Genomic DNA, 19,879 nt, shown 5'->3' on the forward strand with positions numbered 1-19,879 from the left:
AAGTTAATGACTAATTGCCCTCTGTTAATAGGATTGGAACCTTTGGAAAAGGGCTGGAAAATCATATAAACAACAACACCTGACCTGGCAGTGTCTGAGTACCCACGTGGGAGTTTATGAATTCTCCTCAATTATTTTTATTGATTTGTTGATCGCTCATTGATGCCTGTCCAAACAAATCATGGAATGCTGAGGAGTGAGAGGCTCTGGAGTTGTTCACGTCAATACCGAGCTGTTAGTTTGGATTCCCAAGGAATCAGATCCATAGGGAGGTAATTTATGCTTCTGCTGGACTCTGTGTCAGTCCAATTCCTAATTAACATTGATATTCTTCAATATGAAGGAGCCTCAATAATTGCTCAGCCCCACAAATCTCGTGGAATTGTTTCCATTTCCAATGGTTGGACACGAAAGGAGTGATCCAGGAGAAATATTGCCATGGGAGCTGGTATCCATCAAAGAACTGGGAAAGGGAGAGGGCAGGAACGGACTGAGAGATGTTATGAATTCCCAGTGCCAGGAGAGCTTGAATCAACCACAGCATTTCCCTGGAGACTGGGCTAAACCTCTCCATAATTCCTGGTGGAATTCTTCCCAGCAGCCTGGAGGGGTTGGTCCAATGCTCTGCTCTTTGTTGTGGGGAAGTTGGCACAGAAATCATGGAAGCAGCAAGGACACCTCAAGATCTCTGTCCCCTCAGCTCCCCTGCTGCTCTTTCCTCACCCAGCACAGCCTGGGATGTACTAAAGTAAAAGAAAACCTATGGTTATCTCCCCTGAGTTGGCCCAAATTTGGGAATGGGATGATTTATGCCTTGAAAATGCGGAATTTCCCTTAAAAAGCTCTCAGGCATTCCCAGCTTGGTGCTCCAGAATTTTTCCACAGGAGGAAAAGATTCAGGGCTGACAGAACTCCCAGTTCTTTTCCCAACGCCAGGACCTGAAGGAAATGGGAGTTTTTAAGGTGAATTAGATTTTCCAGTGGTTGGAATATCTTGGAATGACATTTTAAGTGCCAGATGTGGCACTTAAAGCTCTTGGTGGTTGCCCTGATGAAGCACATTTGGAGCTGAAGTGGGAGGAAGGGTTAGATGGGATTTTGGGAAGGAATTCCTGGCTGGCAGGGGGGTAAAACCCTGGGATGGGATTCCCAGGGAAGCTGTGGATGCCCCTGGATCCCTGGAAATGCCCAAGGCCAGGCTGGACACTGGGACTTGGAGCAGCCTGGGACAGTAGTGGGAAGTGTCATTGCAAGTGGAATGGGATAAGCTTTAAGATCCATTCCCAGAAATAAATGTCGATGCAGCCTGGAAAACACAAAATCCATGTAATAAATTCCCAGCTTTAGAAAGGGAACCCATTCCAGTCATTCAGCTGCTCCTGCTCCACCCGTGTTTGACAACAAAGATGTGAGAACGAGGTGTGAGACATTGAAGTAGAGCAAACACGGCTTTAATTCAAGAAATCATTTTATTCCCTGAAAAGAGATTTGTTTTCCTTGTTTTGCTCGGGACAGATCTGTGCTGGCTCCCAAGAACTGCAAATTGTTGTTTAAAAAGCTGCTTATTTTCGTTTAACATTCCAAAGTGGCATTTCCTTCTTGATTTGCATTCGTGGAACTGTTCAGTGTTTTAAATTTCCTCTTTAATATTAAACTGTGCATTTTTCAGGCAGCAGACTAAACTGAGATACATTCCATAGTCAGTGGAATTTTTGTTCTGGAGCTGAAACCAGGACAGCTTTTTCTCAGGGTGATTTGCTGGAATTTGCATAGGGGGGTTTGTAGCACCTGCAGCACTTCCTCCTGCTTTGGGACAGCCTCAGAAATTTTATTTTTAGGGCTTTTCCTGGGCTGGTGAGGGTGAAACATGGGAGGAGAGGCTGAGGGAGCTGGGAAGGGGCTGCAGAATCCCTGAGGAGCCGGGCAGGGGCTGCAGAATCCCTGAGGGAGCTGGGCAGGGGCTGCAGAATCCCTGAGGAGCCGGGCAGGGGCTGCAGAATCCCTGAGGAGCCGGGCAGGGCTCACCTGGAGCAAAGGAGGCTCAGGGGCCCTTGTGGCTCTGCACAGCTCCTGCCAGGAGGGGACAGTGGTATTTTCTGAGGTCCCCCTATGAAGGGAGGAATGATGAATCTGACTCCATGTTCTCAGAAGGCTAATTTATTGTTTTATGATCTATATTATATTGAAGAATACTAAACTAAAACTATACTAAACTATACTAAAGAACAAAGAAAGGATACAGACAGAAGGCTGGAAAGATACCAATGAAAACTTGTGACTCTCTCTTCAGAGTCCGACACAGCTTGGCCATCATTGCCAATAAGTAAAACCAATTGACTTGTTGGATAAACAATCTCCAAACACATCCCAAAGCAGCAAAACACAGGAGAAGCAAATGGGATAATTATTGTTTTCATTTTTCTCTGAGGCTTCTCAGCTTCCCAGGAGAAAATCCTGGGCAGAGAGGATTTTTAAAAAAATATGACAGTGACAGGGCACAGCCGGGGGGGTCGGGCTCTGCTCCAGGGAACAGGGACAGGAGCAGAGGGAGCGGCCTCAGGCTGGGCCGGGGCAGCTCAGGGTGGGCACAGCAGGAATTTCCCCATGGAAAGGGGGCTCAGGCCTTGGCACTGCCCAGGGAGGGCTGCAGTGCCCATCCCTGCAGGTGTCCCCTGCAGGTGGCACTGAGAGCTCTGGGCTGGGGACAAGGTGGGCATTGGGCACAGCTGGGACTCTGATCTTGGAGCTCTTTTCCAACCTCAGGGATTCTGTGAGGTTTACATTGGATATTTGGGAAAATTTCTTCCCCTAAAAGGTTCCCCAGCCCTGGCACAGGTACAGGGTGGAGTCCCCAACTCTGGAGGGATTTCAAATCCATGTGGATGTGGCACTTGGGGACACGGGGCAGTGGTGGATTTGGCAGGGCTGGGGAATGGTTGGATGAACTTTTCACACCTTAATGCTTCCATGATTCCATGAATATCTGTCTTGAACTCATGCTGAGTGGGGATAGGATTGGATTTAGAGGATAATCCCAGAGAACTTTCCAAGCTTCCATTGTCCCAGGCTGCTCCAAGCCCCAATGTCCAACCTGGCCTTGGGCCCTTCCAGGGATCCAGGGGCAGCCACAGCTGCTCTGGCAATTCCAGCCCAGCTCCTCACCACCCTCTCAACCAGGAATTCCTTCCCAATATCCTACCCAAATATCCTCTGGCACATCTTGAGAGTGTTTCCTCTCATCCTCATTTTATGTGCGTGCTTTTTCCTTCAGGATAAATCCATGTCATCACTGCTGCCTGCCAGGAACTGCTCTACCAGCACTTCCTGCAAAGGAAAAAAAAATTAGTTAAAAATTACATTTAAAATTAAAAAATGAATTAGTTAAAAATGCATTTTTAAAAGGATTTTTACCAACCTGTGTAAGTCATTTAGAATTCAGGAGTTGTTTTGACAAGGTGATTTTTAACATGCGTGGTTTTCACCCCTCTCTGTCTTTTCCAGTGGGGGGAAACTCCACATTTTTGTGTGCTCCCAAATAAGTGAGATGTGCTTGCTGCCAGCCTGCGATGGTGCTGAAAAGGGTCTGGCACCGTTGTCAGTTTTGTGATGCCAGGAACAACAAAGTGTTGCTGCAATTAAGGCCTCCCTTGTTGACAATTCCTTATTTTAGCAGATTCCTTGATCCCACTGCCGGCAATCTGTGGGATGCCAACGGCTCCAGGAGCACTTCAGGGAAGGAGTGGAGTGTGGGAAGGGTTCCCTCTGTGCTCATCTCTGTAATTCCCACTTAATCAGTGGGGAAAAAATGGAAAATGCCCTTTTTTTGGTTGGCTGTGAGGGACAGATCATCCTGGAATGTTGTGAGTGAACCAAGTGTCATTCTCTGGAAGTGCTGGAATAAAGGGCTGGGAAATTCAAAAGCACCAATTTCCCAGGTTGTTATTTAAGCACAAAAAGCTGAAAGAAATCACAGTTTCAGGCTTTCAAGCAGAAATAAAAATTGCAAGGCAGCATCTCTCAGTGACTTTATTCTCACTTAAAAACAGCACAAAAATCCTAAAATTCCTCTGAAACCCTGCCTGGAATTCCCAGACCAGAGGGATATTTTCTCAGTGCTGATGCTCCAGGTAATTAAATTTTTAATTCCAAGGTTATTGGCCAAGAGTGTCCCACACATAGTGGAAGTGAGGATACCGACGTTATCCATGGATTTCTTTTGGGTGAAAAACCGTGGCACCCAAAATCCATAAATCCACTTGTGGCACCAGGCATGGAGAAGAGCAGCTCCTCTCCTGGAGCTGAACTCGATGAGAGAAAGAAAGAGCAGGAGTTAAATCAGGAAATAAATCCCTGCAGGAGCACAGAGGGAATTGTCCCTAATTGTCTGCCTGGGCAGGGACACACAGATCTTTGGGAGACCTTTGCTCCCCTGGAAATGGCAGGAATTGGCCTTGCAGGGATGTGACTGGGACTCAGCTGGAGGCAAAAGAGGCAGAATTCCCGCAGGGAATGAGTGTGGAGCAGGAAAAGGGGTTCCTCATGTTTGATTTTCTCCCACAACTTCTTAAAATGGGGTTTTACCCCAGTGAGGATTGGTGGCTTCTTCCAAGGAACAAGCAGTAGGACAAGAGGAAATGACCTCAAGCTGTGCCAGGGGAGGTTAGATTTGGTTATTTGTCGGAATTTTTTCATGGAAAGGGTTGTTCGGCCCTTGCACATGGGGCAGTGGTGGCTTTGGCAGGGCTGGGGACAAGGAGGGAATACTTGTCCATTCCCTGGGATTTCAATCCATTCCTGGAGGAATCTAAATCCTTGTGGATGTGGCACTTGGGGACACGGGGAAGTGGTGGCCTTGGCAGTGCTGGGAATGGTTGGGGTTGATGGGCTCAGAGGGTTTTTCCAGCCTGGACAGTTCCAGGACATGAAGGGACTGGAATGTCAGCAGGGTTGCTTTGGGTTGCAGGATAAATTATTAAGGACAAATTAAAACTGATGAAAAGCGAGTAAGGAGGTGTTGAATCATTAAAGCAAACTAGAAACCAAATTCCCGTGTTTTTAGGAAGTATCTCCTTCTCTGACTTCCCTAAAAAATTGTTTTTGCAGAGGATATTCTGTATCTGTTCTACTGCAATGAACTGGGGGTGAGACAGCCCCTGTTTGAGCGGGAGACTCCTGATTTCCCAGGCATGGAGAACTTCAGGATCCCAGTGCTTCCAAAGGAAATGAGCTGGAGAGGGACTGGGGACAAGGCCCTGGAGGGACAGGACACAGGGAATGGCTCCCAGTGCCAGAGGGCAGGGATGGATGGGAGATTGGGAATTGGGAATTCCTGGCTGGGCTGGAATTGCCAGAGCAGCTGTGGCTGCCCCTGGATCCCTGGCAGTGCCCAAGGCCAGGCTGGACACTGGGGCACCCTGGGACAGTGGGAGGTGTCCCTGCCACGGCAGGGGTGGCACTGGGTGGGATTTAAGTCTCATTCCAACCCAAACCATTCCATGATTCTTTGGGCATATGCACAGATGGGAAAGGATCAGTGGATTTTCCCAATCATTGGATTTTCCCAATCAATGGATTTTCCCAATCACCAGGAGTCGGAAACTCACACAGAACAAGGCACATCCATGAATTCCCAGCACCAGGCAATGGCGAGAAACTGCCCCAGGCATGGCCTGAAACACTGGAAAAGTCCTGGAATATTGGGAATTTCTGGGATCACTGCGCAGGAAGGATTTCATTTACTCCCACACTCAGAATCGGTGACTGGAGTACAAGGGTGGGATGGGATAATCTTCAACTTTCTCTCGAGAACCATTCCATGATTTTATATTCTCAGCCCAAACCCATTTCTGAGGAGCTCTCCTGGCCTTTTCCTGATCCCCCTCTGAACTCCAGCAGTTTTTACACATGCCCAGCAGCAGGAACAATAACCAGCAGCGAGAGGAGTTGTAAAGGGTGGGAAAAAAGCCATAAATCCGTCTGTTCCTGGAGAAACAGCCTTAGGACAGCCCAAACCCAATAGACCCAGCGCTGCTAAGCTTTGCAGTGTCAAAATTCGGTCAGGCCTGATTTTGTGGCGGCAGTGTTGGGAAGCAGCAGTGGGATTTGATTATCTGGGAGCCTTGGGATGGCAGTGCCATCAATCGTGGAGCTCCACAAGCACCAGGGTAGGCAGGAATATTGAGCAACGTGGAAAAATTATCCCCAATGGGATAAAAGGTGACTTTGTCCTGTTTGATGGGAAAGTTCAGCTCAGAGGAAAGTGCCCAATAAATATTCCCGTGGGTATCAGGTGGGAAATATTTAGGAATGATATGGAGTGGTCCTGGAATGGCACAACTGGTTTGAAATCTGGTCAGCATCACACCTGGAAGTTTCCTCTCTCAGGCACCTGGGATTTGGCTCAGCTTGGAGCCAAAATGAAAGATTTCTCCATAAATGGAATATTTGTTTAATTGAAGCTACTTGTGTAGCATTTGAATTTCCCCAAAGAAAAACTCACTTAGAGAAGAAATAAAAAAAACCCTGTTTCAATATTCCATTTATTTGTGGACTGGGCCTCACCTCCAGCTGGAAAAATAGCCCCAAATCCCAAATTAGCTGCAGTAAAATGCTCCAAATTCTGCATTGATGAGGGCAGTGCATTCCCATGGCAATACCTTAGAGATTCCTGGTCATTCCATTTGCAGTTTAGGAGAATTAAGAGCTGGGAAAATATGGGAAAAGTGAATTCTGAGAGTAGCAAGTGCCTGCAATTACTTCAAATCTCCTTTTTCTTCAGAAAATCCCATTATTTCCTCCTTATTCTGCTTCAGAACTGCACAAAATTCACAGGGACTTCACTCCTGCTAATTAATTTTCAAGGGGAAAGCTCAAGGCTGCAGGAGGGGAGAGGGATTTGATTCGTGGCAAATCCAGCCTGCATTTTCTAGCAGGTCCATCATGGATCTCCTATTTCCAAAAAAAAAAAAAAAAAAGGAAATTTCTCATTTTAATTAAGTTTTAAGGAATCCTACACATTCCATGAACCAGGAAGGTCTTGGTACTGCTCAGATTAAGGGAATCCATTCCAGGATCCGAGTTCTGATGTTGGTCAGAGTTTAATTTCCTATTTTCCAGCAAGGACTCGACCAAATCTCTGTGTGTGGAAAACTTTGAACCAGGAAAGAGCTGTGCCAAGGGATCCTGGTACAAAATTCTGGAATGTTTTGGGATGGAAGGAACCTTCAAGCCCACCCAGTTCCACCCCTGGGATCCACACCTTCCCTATCCCAGGTTGTTCCAGTCTTACCTTGGATAATTCCAGAGATCCAGGGGCAGCCACAGCTCCTCTGGGAAATCCATTCCAGCTCCTCCCAGCCAGGAATTCCTTCCCAATATCCAATTTCTCCCCGTCCTCTGGTAGTGGGACCCATTCCCTGGGCCCTGTCCTTCCACCCCTTGTCCCCAAGTCCCTCTCCATGGAATCATTCCCATTCCCAGCTCCAGGAATTTCCATCTCCCAACTACTCTTCTCATTGATTCTCATTTCTCAGCTGAAATGAATCCCAAAGTCCTCTCAAACTTTCCCCCATTTTGCCAATCCAAAACACCACCTCATTCCCACTTTTCTCAGAGGATCCTGATAGCATTTTCCATTAAAAAAAAAAAGATCAGCATGAGGACCTGGAGGAGAGGAATTCCCAACCATTCCCAGTCTAACAGCACAGCTCAGGGACCACCAGATCGTCCTCAAGCCTCCCAGTGTGAGTCCAGTGAAGAATTTCCAAGCTGAGAAAACACCCAAATTCCATTGGAATTCCTTTGGGTCAGAACTTTGGATCACTTCTTCTCTGGGAAATCCATTCCAGGGCTTCCCCACCCTCCCTGCCAGGAATTCCTTTCCAGTATCCCACCTAAACGTGGAACTGGTGGAAAAGAACAGCCAAGAAAGGAGACACAGAAAGGAGAACCTTTCCATTTGTCATGGAAAGAGGGAATCTTGTGGGATCACACAACTCCTGCAGCAGAATGAGGGGGTTGTGCTCGGATTTGTTGTTTTACCTTTTCCTTGGAGAACCTTCCCTTGCTCCAGGTTGTGCCTTGCCGGGAATGGCACAGGGAAGGATCCACACAGCGTTTTCCATGTGCAATCCCCAGCCAAGTTCTCCTCAAATGTCACAAACAAAATCAATGCTAAGTTGATACAGTTTTAATGGATGGAATCCCTGGAGGCAGCTTTCAGGAGGAGCTGGGATGAATATTCCTGCAGGAAGGAGGGAGGTGACATTTCATAATTATGGGATGTCTCCCGAACCATAAGATTTTTCACTTACTGGAAGAGGAATATTTGCTATTTCCCTTGATTGGTTTGATCTCCTCTCAAAGCAGTGTTTTCCTTGGTGATAACAACACCCAGGGGGGCATTTTCCCTTTCCTGCTCCTTCCCAAATTTAATGGATTCAGGAGAGTGGCACAGCCACTAAAATGAAGGACACTTCAGCTGCGATTTGGAGTTAGATGAATATAACATGAATAAGAATGGAATATTAATGGAATATGGATTTAAAAGGATGTTGGAATATTGCTGCTGACTGCTCTAATTTGGTCCCAAGTTTGATGAGCCGTGCTGAACCCTCGCTTACCTTTCTGCTCCCTGGCTCTGCTTCAGCATTCCTGCGTTTTGGAATCCGTGGGGTGGGAGATGATGGAAGTCCCAGTGGTGACTCAGAGCCCTGGAAATGGCAGAGCAAAGAGCACATTCCATGTCCTTGGGATGCTGAACTCCTGAGGATACGGAGGGGGATCAGCATTCCTAGGAATTCCAGGGAAAAATCAGCAGACCAAGTGTTGGTGCTGCTGTTCTACCCGGAAAAATAATCATAGTCAGGAATTCACGGATTGTTTCCAGGTTAGAGTGTGACACATGGCCCTGATTCCTAACAAAGGACATTCCAGGAGCTTCATGGGAGATCCACCTGTATCTATGAGATAAGGGAATCATGGAATCCCAGAAGGGTTTAGATTGGAATGGATCTTAAACCCAGTTCCACCCCTGCCATGGGCTGGGACACTTTCCACTATCTCAGGTTGTTCCAAGCACCTTTATTCCATCATTGCGTTGGATTTGGGGTAATTGGGAGCACTTTTGGCTGGAGCAGGGGTGTGTTGTTCTTTGTTAAACCTTGTGGAAAAGTGAGGAGGGAAAGTTCCTGGGGCTTTGGAACTCGGGATGTGGTGGCTGGAAGAGCAGAGCTTGCTGGAGGCTTTGCTGGAATTATGGCTTCAAACTGAGTGTGGGGCTGGATGGGATATTGGGAAGCAATTCCTGGCTGGGAGGGTGGGGAGACTCTGGAATGGAATTCCCAGAGAAGTTGGGGCTGTCCCTGGATCCCTGGAAGTGTCCAAAGGCAGGTTTGGATGGGGCTTGGAGCAACCAGGGATAGCGGAATGGGATGGGATGAGATGGGATTTAAGGTCCTTCCCACCCAAACCATTCCATGTTTCTATGGAGGAAGCATCCATTCCCTGCTCCTCCTCTGCCTCTTCTGCCTCCTTGCCTTGAGCCTCATTTTCTCCAGGCTGTGGAGAGCCAGGCTCAGACACTGGAATTCTTGGCAGGTTTGGATCAAGCCCAGGCCTTCAGATCAGGATCCCACGATGGGCTGTGTCCACAGGGAGCTGTGTGAGGGCTGGACCAGGAATGCCATGGTGAGGGGGGGTTCTGAAGGGATGCCAGAGCCCTGCATCCCGGGAATTCCATGTGGATCCTAGCAGAGGAATTGCAGGATGACCAGAGAAGCAGGGTTGGTGTGATGTGCAGCGTGGACACCTGGCAAAGCAGCCCTGGGAAGGGCATCCAGCTACTGCAAAGAGCCTGGGGAGAAGCTTTGAGGCTCTTCCATGGGAAATGGGGCTGGGAGCTCAATGGCATCACATGGATGAACAGAAAGGATGGAATTCCGGGTGTTTAAATCCCACAGAATTCCATTTTATCCTTTGTGCCCTTTAGTTTCTGTGCTTTTATTAGGGTCAGTAAATCAGTTTCCTTCTCCTATTGATCCACTCCCTGGAAATTGTCATAGCCGTGAATTTCATGGTTCAGAAGCGAAATTGTGGAGCTGGGAATGTACTTTGGAGTCTTGTGGAAATGGAGCTGGGATTTATGCAGGTGTAATAACAGGAATGTCGTGCATTCCTTACACTTACGATGTGTAAATCTGAGTAATTCCTGTACTACAGGTTGTACCAACAAGGAAATTAAAGCAAGGTTCTGCCTGAACTTAACTCCTGCTCCAAATCCTGATCCCGCTGACGGGATTTGGAAAGGAAGCAGCAGCATCAGTGCCACTGTTTCCCCTGCTTAATTTTCCTGCTTTAATTAAGTCTTTTCATTTGCATAACGAGTGTGATAATGCATTTAGGAAGATATAGAATAAAAACAATAATGCCAAGTTCATTTTGGAAATGGAAACAAAAAAAATTGGAATGCAAGCGGGGGGTGCTGAAGGTTTCATCCAGGGGATTGGCAAGGATTAATAAAAACCATGGAAATCTCTTGTGGTGATGAGTATGTGCTGAGTAAACAGTGAGTAACTGTGTGTGGGAGATGCTCAGTGCTGGTTGCAGGGCTGGGGTGGCCTGGGATAGGCTTGGTCAGTTGGATCATGGAGATGAAAATGCCAAGGTGATGTTTGATTTCCTTGAGGGCCGGACTTGATCCTTGTGGATTTTTTCCAACCCAGAACATCCGATAATCCCATGATCCACGTGATTCTCATCCCATTTCTCTGCTGGCCTTGCAGCCCCCCGATTCAGGGCCAGCCGCAGGACTGGGGTTGTTTGGGGTGGGCTGGGTTGGTTGGATCATGGAGTTAAGAATGCCAACGTTGTGTTTGATTCCCTTAGGAGCTGGACTTGATCCTTGTGGGATTCCTCCAGCTTGAAACATCCCGTAATTTGGTGATCCGTGTAGTTCTGATGCTGTTTCTCTGCTCACACTGCAGCACCCCCAGCTCACAGCCACGCTCAGGAGTGGAGTGGTCTGGGATGGGCTTGGTTGGTTGGATCATGGACCTGAGAATGCCAAGGTCACATTGGATTTCCTTGAGGGCCGGACTTGATCCTTGTGGATTTTTTCCAACCCAGAACATCCGATAATCCCATGATCCACGTGATTCTCATCCCATTTCTCTGCTGGCCTTGCAGCCCCCCCATTCAGGGCCAGCCCCAGCACTGGGGTTGTTTGGGGTGGGCTTGGTTGGTTGGATCATGGACCTGAGAATGCCAAGGTCACATTGGATTTCCTTAAGAGCTGGACTTGATCCTTGTGGATTTTTTCCAACTCAAAACATCCAATAATCCCATGATCCACGTGATTCTCATCCCATTTCTCTGCTGGCCTTGCAGCCCCCCCATTCAGGGCCAGCCGCAGGACTGGGGTTGTTTGGGGTGGGCTAGGTTGGTTGGATCATGGAGTTGAGAATACCAAGGTTGTGTTTGATTTCCTTGAGGGCTAGGCTTGATCCTTGTGGGATTCCCCCAGCTTGAAACATCCCGTAATTTGGTGATCCGTGTAGTTCTGATGCTGTTTCTCTGCTCGCACTGCAGCACCCCCAGCTCACAGCCACGCTCAGCAGTGCAGTGGTCTGGGATGGGCTTGGTTGGTTGGATCATGGACCTGAGAATGCCAAGGTCACATTGGATTTCCTTAAGAGCTGGACTTGATCCTTGTGGATTTTTTCCAACCCAAAGCATCCAATAATCCCATGATCTCTGTGATTCTCATCCCATTTCTCTGCTGGCCTTGCAGACCCCCCAGCTCATGGTCAGGTCCAGGACTGGGGTTGTTTGGGGTGGGCTGGGTTGGTTGGATCATGGACCTGAGAATGCCAAGGTCACATTGGATTTCCTTAAGAGCTGGACTTGATCCTTGTGGATTTTTTCCAACCCAGAACATCTGATAATCCCATGATCCACATGATTCTCATCCCATTTCTCTGCTGGCCATGCAGACCCCCCAGCTCATGGCCAGGTCCAGGACTGGGGTTGTTTGGGGTGGGCTGGGTTGGTTGGATCATGGAGTTGAGAATACCAAGGTTGTGTTTGATTTCCTTGAGGGCTAGGCTTGATCCTTGTGGGATTCCTCCAGCTTGAAACATCCCGTAATTTGGTGATCTGTGTAGTTCTGATGCTGTTTCTCTGCTCACACTGCAGCACCCCCAGCTCACAGCCACGCTCAGGAGTGCAGTGGTCTGGGATGGGCTTGGTTGGTTGGATCATAGACCTGAGAATGCCAAGGTCACACTGGATTTCCTTAAGAGCTGGACTTGATCCTCGTGGATTTTTTCCAACTCAAAAATCCAATAATCCCATGATCTCTGTGATTCTCATCCCATTTCTCTGCTGGCCTTGCAGACCCCCCAGCTCATGGCCAGGTCCAGGACTGGGGTTGTTTGGGGTGGGCTCGATTTGTTGTATCTTGGAGCTGCGAATGCCAAGGTCGCATTTGATTCCCTTAAGGGTTGGACTTGATCCTTGTGGGATTTTTGCAGCTTGGAACATCCCGTGATTTGACGATCCGTGTGTTTCTGATCCCGTTTCTCTGCTGGCCTTGCAGCCCCCCCCACGGTGCGGATCGTGCACTCGGGCCTGGCCTGCAACATCGAGGAGGAGCGCTACTCCGAGCGCGTCTACACCATCCGCGAGGGAGAGACCCTGGAGCTCACCTGCCTGGTCACCGGCCACCCCCGGCCACAGGTGAGTCCCTGCCCACCACACCTGTCCCCTCCACACCCCCAGACCCTCCACAAGCCGGGTTCACCTTCAGAGTCTGCGCGGTGGGCAAGATCCAATGGGATCCAGGTGAGGGATCCATCCCGGCTGTTGGGTGGATGTTGGGTGTTCCAGAGGAACATCAACAGCAGGAATGTTGGTGATTTGTTTTGGAAAATCTGGTGTAAAAATCAGATTTTTACACCCTAAATTCCTGGGTTTATTCAAGTGTAAATTCCCAAATTTGCACTTTAAATTCCTGGTGTGTTTGATTTCCATGGAGGCTGGTAAAAGTGAAGGAAAACAATTATAAGGGTGACAATTATTGGAGAGTTGTTTTGGAAAATCTAGTGGAAAAATCAGCAATATTGTGCTTTAAATTCCTGGTGTGTTTGACTTCCATGGAGGTTGGTAAAAGAGAAGGAAAACAATTCTAAGGGTGACAATTGTTGGAGAGTTTTTTTGGAAAATCTGCTGTAAAAATCAGCAATATTGTGCTTTAAATTCCTGGTGTGTTGGATTTCCATGGAGGTTGGTAAAAGAGAAGGAAAACAATTATAAGGGTGACAATTATTGGAGAGTTGTTTTGGAAAATCTAGTGGAAAAATCAGCAATATTGTGCTTTAAATTCCTGGTGTGTTTGACTTCCATGGAGGTTGGTAAAAGAGAGGGAAAAGAATTATAAGGGTGACAATTGTTGGAGAGTTTTCTTGGAAAATCTAGTGGAAAAATCAGCAATATTGTGCTTTAAATTCCTGGTGTGTTGGATTTCCATGGAGGTTGGTAAAAGAGAAGGAAAACAATTCTAAGGGTGACAATTGTTGGGTGAAAATCCCTAAAGTTGTCCTGTTGTCTGGGATCTTCACACCCCAGTCCTCAGAAATCCAGCTGGAACTATGGAAGAGGGAACAGTTGGAGCAGGGAACCCAAGAGCTTGGGAAAGTCTCCCTCTTCACCTGGATCAGCAATGTCAGGGAACCCCCAGCGTTGCAGCTGAATAAACCAGAATCACCTAGGATTTGTGCTTTAAATTCCTGGTGTGTTTGATTTCCATGGAGGCTGGTAAAAGAGAAGGAAAGCAATTATAAGGGTGACAATTGTTGGAGAGTTTTTTTGGAAAATCTGCTGTAAAAATCAGCAATATTGTGCTTTAAATTCCTGGTGTGTTTGATTTCCATGGAGGTTGGTAAAAGAGAAGGAAAACAATTCTAAGGGTGACAATTGTTGGGTGAAAATCCCTAAAGTTGTCATGTTTTCTGGGATCTTCACACCCCAGTCCTCAGAAATCCAGCTGGAGCTCTGGAAGAGGGAACAGCTGGAGCAGGGAACCCAAAAGCTTGGGAAAGTCTCCCTCTTCACCTGGATAAGCAATGTCAGGGAACCCCCAGCGTTGCAGCTGAATAGACCAGAATCACCTAGGATTTGTGCTTTAAATTCCCGGTGTGTTTGATTTCCATGGAGGTTGGTAAAAGAGAAGGAAAACAATTATAAGGGTGACCATTGTTGGGTGAAAATCCCTAAAGTTGTCCTGTTGTCTGCGATCTTCACACTCCAGTCCTCAGAAACCCAGCTGGAGCTCTGGATGAGGGAACCCAAGAGCTTGGGAAATCTTGTTCACCTGGATCAGCAATGTCAGGGAACCCCCAGCATTGCAGCTGGATAAACCAGAATTACCTGGGAATAAATTCAGTTTTTCCAGGCCTACCCTTATTTTATCAAGCTCAAGATTGCTGGCAACTCCTGCTGCACCTCCCTGGTGTGACCCCCTTGGGCCAGGACACTGTGTTAATCAGTTATTTTTAATTAGGACAATCATCAGGGATTTTCTTGCCAAGGTGATGAATTTAACTCTTTGCTCTTGGAATTGCAACGGACAGGCAGGGACTGGGAACAGGGAATTCAGAGGCCTTCAGTATGAGCTCCTCCAGGAAGGAGGGGTTTGCTGCTTTTGTTGTTCATTCCATGATTGTTCCCAGTTTAAGGGGAAGATTTAAAGCTAAAGTAGTGGAAGTTTATTCTGTGCTGGTTTAGGGATGGTGTTTCCAGCATTCCAATTTTTTCCTGATCTTTCCACAGGATGCTCTCAGATTTGGGTTGCAAATTGCATGGAAATTGTTTTCCAGCTGCTGTTTGATCAGATGCTGGGGAATTGGGGTTATAAAATATGGAGTTGTGCATTCCAAGAATGCTTTCACACTTCCACGTTGACTCAAATTTTCCAGTTCTTCTTGGCATGGAAACTCCTTTTGGTTTCAATGCTGGAAGAATTAAACAATCCTGGATTGGGAGTTTGTAAAATCACAGAATTGTGGAATGGTTTGGGCTGGAAAGGAGATGAAAAATGAACCAGTGCCAACTCCTCCCATGGGCAGGGATATTTTCCACTCCAAGCCTTGAACATTCCCAGGGATTTCTAATCTGTAGGATTTGAGGCTCTGGGAGGAGAAATGAATTAATGACAAAAAATTCTATTTCTTTCCTTTTCTCTCCTGTCACTCCTTCCTGCTTTACCAAAGCACACATTTGTGCCTTTTTTGTCTTTCCAACATTTGTTCTTTTAACTTTGGGATCAACGGATGTCGTTCTTTGGGGTCTGATGACTCAGGGATGTCTCTGATCTGCTCCAAGTCATCCTCGCAGTGATGCCACTCTGGGGGGCCTCCCTTTGAACACAGATCTTCAGATTTATCAAATCTTCCCATTTTTACAGCTCTCTTTGCTGCCTTTCCCACCAAAATTTTCCCCTGGGGTTATTTCCAGGCAGGGAAATTCCTGTGTGCAGAGTTGTGGTTGCACTTTCCAATTGCTGGAAATTTTCTGGAATTTCTCCTCTAAATTTTCATGGAGTCTTCTCAGCATCAGTGAGGTTTTTGGGAGGAATAATAAAAGGGTATGAGAATTACCAGAAAGAAGGAGAATTAAAAATGATCACTCTGTTAATCCCAAAAATTCACCTCACTCCTAATTAAATACAAGACTCTGAGCACCCCAACACATCCTTGAATGTCTGCTTGTTATCCATGGAGTGATTTTGAGATGTTCCATGTGCTAATATTTGTTATTCCCGATTTCCCACCTTCTCACACCCAGCTTTGGAATGCACCATTAGTTGCCATAGAAATAATTTTCCTGGCTGGAATTTTTAAAGCACTTTATCCCTGCTCAGGTGAGGTGAATGCAGCCCTTTTTCCCATAAATTGCAGCTGTCAGGAGAGGTGGGTTTGATTTTTGGATAAAACCCTGCCAAGTTTGGAGCAGGATCACCCTGTGGGGACCTGTCCTTTTCCCAGATTTTATCCAGGCTCCATGGCCTGGGCTGTCCCTGCTCTCCAGCTCCAAAGGGATGTGCCAGGATATCCAAAGGCCACTTATCCCTGGACACAAATGAGGGATTTCCTGGATTGAATAGTTAAGAGGTGACATTTTATCCCCACTGGTGACAATCTCCTGCCCAGCCTTGAGGAATGTGGTTTTTTCCTGATTTTTCTTGGAAATTCTCACCCGTGCAGGCAGGTTCAGTCATTGGAAACAAAACCTTCCCAAAGTGTGGAATGACATTTGGATCATGGGGAGCAGAGAAAGAAGCATCCGATGAGCAGAGATCGGCTGGGATTTTGAATTCCTGGTTTTCCACTGAAGGATGAATGGGAGGGTTTGTCCAGGCTTTTTTTTCCAGGCTTTTTTCCCAAGTAACAACAGGAACTGGTCTCAGGTTGTTCCGGGGAAGGTTTATATTGGAGATAAGGAAAAATTTAATGGAAAAGATTGCCCTGGGGCAGTGGTGGAGTCGCCACCCCTGAAGGGATTTAAAATCCCTGTGGATGTGGCACTTGGGGACATTGGTCAGTGGTGGCCTTGGAAATGCTGGGATTCAGTCTTGGATGGCTTTTCCAATCTCTGTGATTCCAGGAGTTTATAAAGACCTTGTTTGTCAATCCAACCTCCCCCTCCTTGGGCTTTGCTTTCCCCTGGCTGTGATTTTTCCAGTGGTTCACCCCCAAGTGCTGTCCCACCTCGGGTGACGTTATCCCGGTGGGAATGGCACATTCTCTCACGTTATCCCGGTGGGAATGGCACATTCCAGCACAATATTCCGGTGGGAATGGCACATTCCAAGCAGCGAAAGGTGCAGAACTGACAGGGGACAGTGTCCAAGTGCTCCCCCAGTCCCTCCCAGTGCTGCAGTGTCGGATCTCAAGATCTCAGTCCTGAGATGCTGAGCCACCGAGACCAGCTTGGGGGGCTCGGGAGTCCTGGAATGTTGCCAGAAGTGTCTGGTAGCTGGACTTTAACCCTACACAGGAGACGACAAGGATGAGGGCTTCACAGGGTGAATGGCGAAAAGATTAGCTAATTAGAGGGTGAGACACAAGGTTTAGGATTTATGTACAGGGGGGTTTAGAGGAGTAAGATGGAGGAATTGGGGTGTGTCCTGTCCTTCTTCTTCTTCCTCTTCTCCTCCATCTTCTTTGGTGATGGTGGCACCTTTGGATTGGTTATTACTGAGAGTACACCGAGTTATAAGAATAGATGGTATTGGGGAAAAATGATAAATATTGTATACGTAACAATGGGTATAAAGATACGTGGCGGTCCGGGGGACGGCACAGTGTGCCCATGGCTGACTGCTGAGCAGATCTCTGTTCGGCTGAAAGAACATCTTTTAGATAAACAATTAATAAACATAAAAACCGAAAGAAGAACTGAAGCCTCTTCTCGTCCTTCGATACGCGGGCTGCCCCAAGGCCACTCCAGGCCTTTCCAGGCCCCTCAAACAGCCGAGATAAACCGGACACTGCAGGGTCACCTCTGGCCCTCCCACCGTGTCCCCCCCTCTGCCAGGTGCTGCCTCCCCACTCTCATTCCCAAGGCTCAGGAAGGAGCAGCTGCCAGTGCCACACGTCATTCCAACCATCTGGAAGCTGCACACTCCGGGATTTTTATTTTTTTTTTTCTCCTGTTTGGAGGTTGCAACACATCTTAACGAGATCCCACCTCCTCCTCCTCACATCCTCCTGCCACCCTCCTTCCAGGCAGGGCCATCGGAGCACGTCCCTTTCTCCCGGAAAAATCCAGGAGTGCTCACGGTGCTGCTGGGGTGTGAAGAACGTGATGGATCCGTGGCTTTCCCGGGAAGCAAAGCAGGGGAGGATCTGCTTTTAGGAGCTCTGGAATTTCTCCCTGCCTCTGTTTGGTTGTGTTTTCTTCCCACTTGTAGGAGTTGGGTGCTGCGCTGATGCCACTGAGGCAGCGGGAGCGGCTCCCCTTGGAGCTGCCAGGAGATCCCGGTGGTTTCCTGGGATTGTGAGCCCGGAGCAGAGACAGGGAAATGCTGCTCCAGAGGGGTGCGAGCTTGGAAAAACACATCCTGCCTGCTGGGAATTGGGGTGGCCAAAGGAGGGGATCCAAGTGACAAAAAGCAGGGAACGGTTGGATTGGAAGGAGCCTTGAAGCTCATATTTATATATATGATTCCATATGTGTGTATTTATATATATATATATTTATCTATTTATTTATTTATTTATTTATTTCTATATTTATATTTATATACTATATTTATATGTATTACATATTATATTTTATATATTATACACATTATATATATATATATATATATATATATTATAAAAAGCAGGAATGGTTGGATTGGAAGGAACCTTGAAGCTCATATTTATATATATGATTCCGTATGTATGTGTGTATATATATATATATATTTATATTTATATTTTTATATATTCCATATTTATATACCATATTTATATGTATTACATATTATATTTTATATATTACACACATTATATAATTTTATATATATTATATATATATATAATATATATAATATATATATTATATATATTATATATATTATATATATATATTATATATATTATATATATGGAATTCATGGAGTCATGGAATGGTTTGGATGGGAAGGAACTTAAAGCCCCTCCAGTGCCACACCCTGACACGGACAGAGACACCTCCCACTGTCCCAGGCTGCTCCAGCCTGGCCTTGGACATTTCCAGGGATCCAGGAGCAGCCACAGCTGCTCTGGGAATTCCATCCTAACCCTTCACCTCCCTCCCAGCCAGGAATTCCTTCCCAATGTTCCCTTTCAGTTAAAGCCATTCCCCATTAACCTGTCACTCATAAACTCCTTGGGAAGCGCCGAGCTCTCCCCATGAGCAGACCCAGGTAACTGTGGCACACTGTAGAAACTCCTTAATTATTTCAAATGCATCCCCCTAATTACTCCCCGTGATTAGTGGAGCCTCCTCTGACACTGCAGAACAGGATCCTGCCTTCTCCTAGTTAATGCCTGGAAAGGAAAAATTCCCATTCCCTGGCACTCCATCCATTAGGCCAGAAAAGGCAGCATTCCCAAAAACCCCTCAACAAAAACCCCACATTCTGTTTGATCAGCTTTGAGTGGGACATGAAAGGCTCTTTTGGGGCAGGGTGGGTGCCACGTTTTTGGTTTTAATTGATAAGAATCCTTATCAGGAGCTGCTGCAGCCCAGGGAGGGGGGGCGGGGGTCCCTCACACGGGAGCAGCTGTTTTCCCACCCCACTCTGCAGCTCCTTGGAGCAGTAATTGGAGCCTTGTTAGGAAAATTGATGCTGATTCCATCTGACACCCCTCAGTTCACGGGAAGACTTTACAAATGTTCACTGAGCACCTGACAAAACCCAGCCTGACTCATGACTAAATTAGCCTGGATTTTATGCTGGAGAAAACCCTTTCCTGAATGTTTGACTCCCGTTTAGCAAGGAAAAATGTTTCCATCCTGCTCTGGCATGAGAAGCAATCTGTGGTGAGGCTTCACATGACGTTTGTGCTGCTCCAAGGAGTTTATTTGATGTTTTTCTCCCCCTGAGCACAGCACCTGAATTCACACCTCTGCAGAGCTCTGCAGGGCTCCGAGCCTGCCCTGCTCTGTCTGCCAGGAGGGAGGAGCAGGAATTGTGCCAAAAATCCAGGGCAGGAATCTCAGCATCCACAGCACGGAGTGAGGGACTCCTGGAGCCGCACCAGGATCTTTGGGAATGAGCCACTGGTGCCTCTGAGCTCATCTCTAATGTCCCTTGCATCCCAAACCATTCCATTATTCCAATGGTTTG

General features: G+C 47.1%; 2 protein-coding genes across 3 annotated transcripts in view; one reads left to right on the top strand and one right to left on the bottom strand.

The window, feature by feature from the left end:
- Window positions 1-19,879, bottom strand: part of LOC141729302 (uncharacterized) — a 143,268-nt gene that overhangs the window by 59,388 nt on the left and 64,001 nt on the right. The window contains exon 2 of the mRNA XM_074542214.1: window positions 12,596-12,763. Within this exon, the coding sequence (XP_074398315.1) occupies window positions 12,596-12,763 (168 nt within the window). The remainder of the gene's footprint in view (window positions 1-12,595; window positions 12,764-19,879) is intronic.
- The window catches only part of MDGA2 (MAM domain containing glycosylphosphatidylinositol anchor 2), a 220,308-nt gene that overhangs the window by 51,059 nt on the left and 149,370 nt on the right, over window positions 1-19,879 (top strand). For both annotated transcript variants that reach the window (XM_074544152.1, XM_074544153.1), the window contains exon 2: window positions 12,596-12,735. In XM_074544152.1, the coding sequence (XP_074400253.1) occupies window positions 12,596-12,735 (140 nt within the window). The remainder of the gene's footprint in view (window positions 1-12,595; window positions 12,736-19,879) is intronic.

The sequence above is a fragment of the Zonotrichia albicollis genome, chromosome 6 (assembly GCF_047830755.1).
Source record: "Zonotrichia albicollis isolate bZonAlb1 chromosome 6, bZonAlb1.hap1, whole genome shotgun sequence".
NCBI classification, from domain to species: domain Eukaryota; kingdom Metazoa; phylum Chordata; class Aves; order Passeriformes; family Passerellidae; genus Zonotrichia; species Zonotrichia albicollis.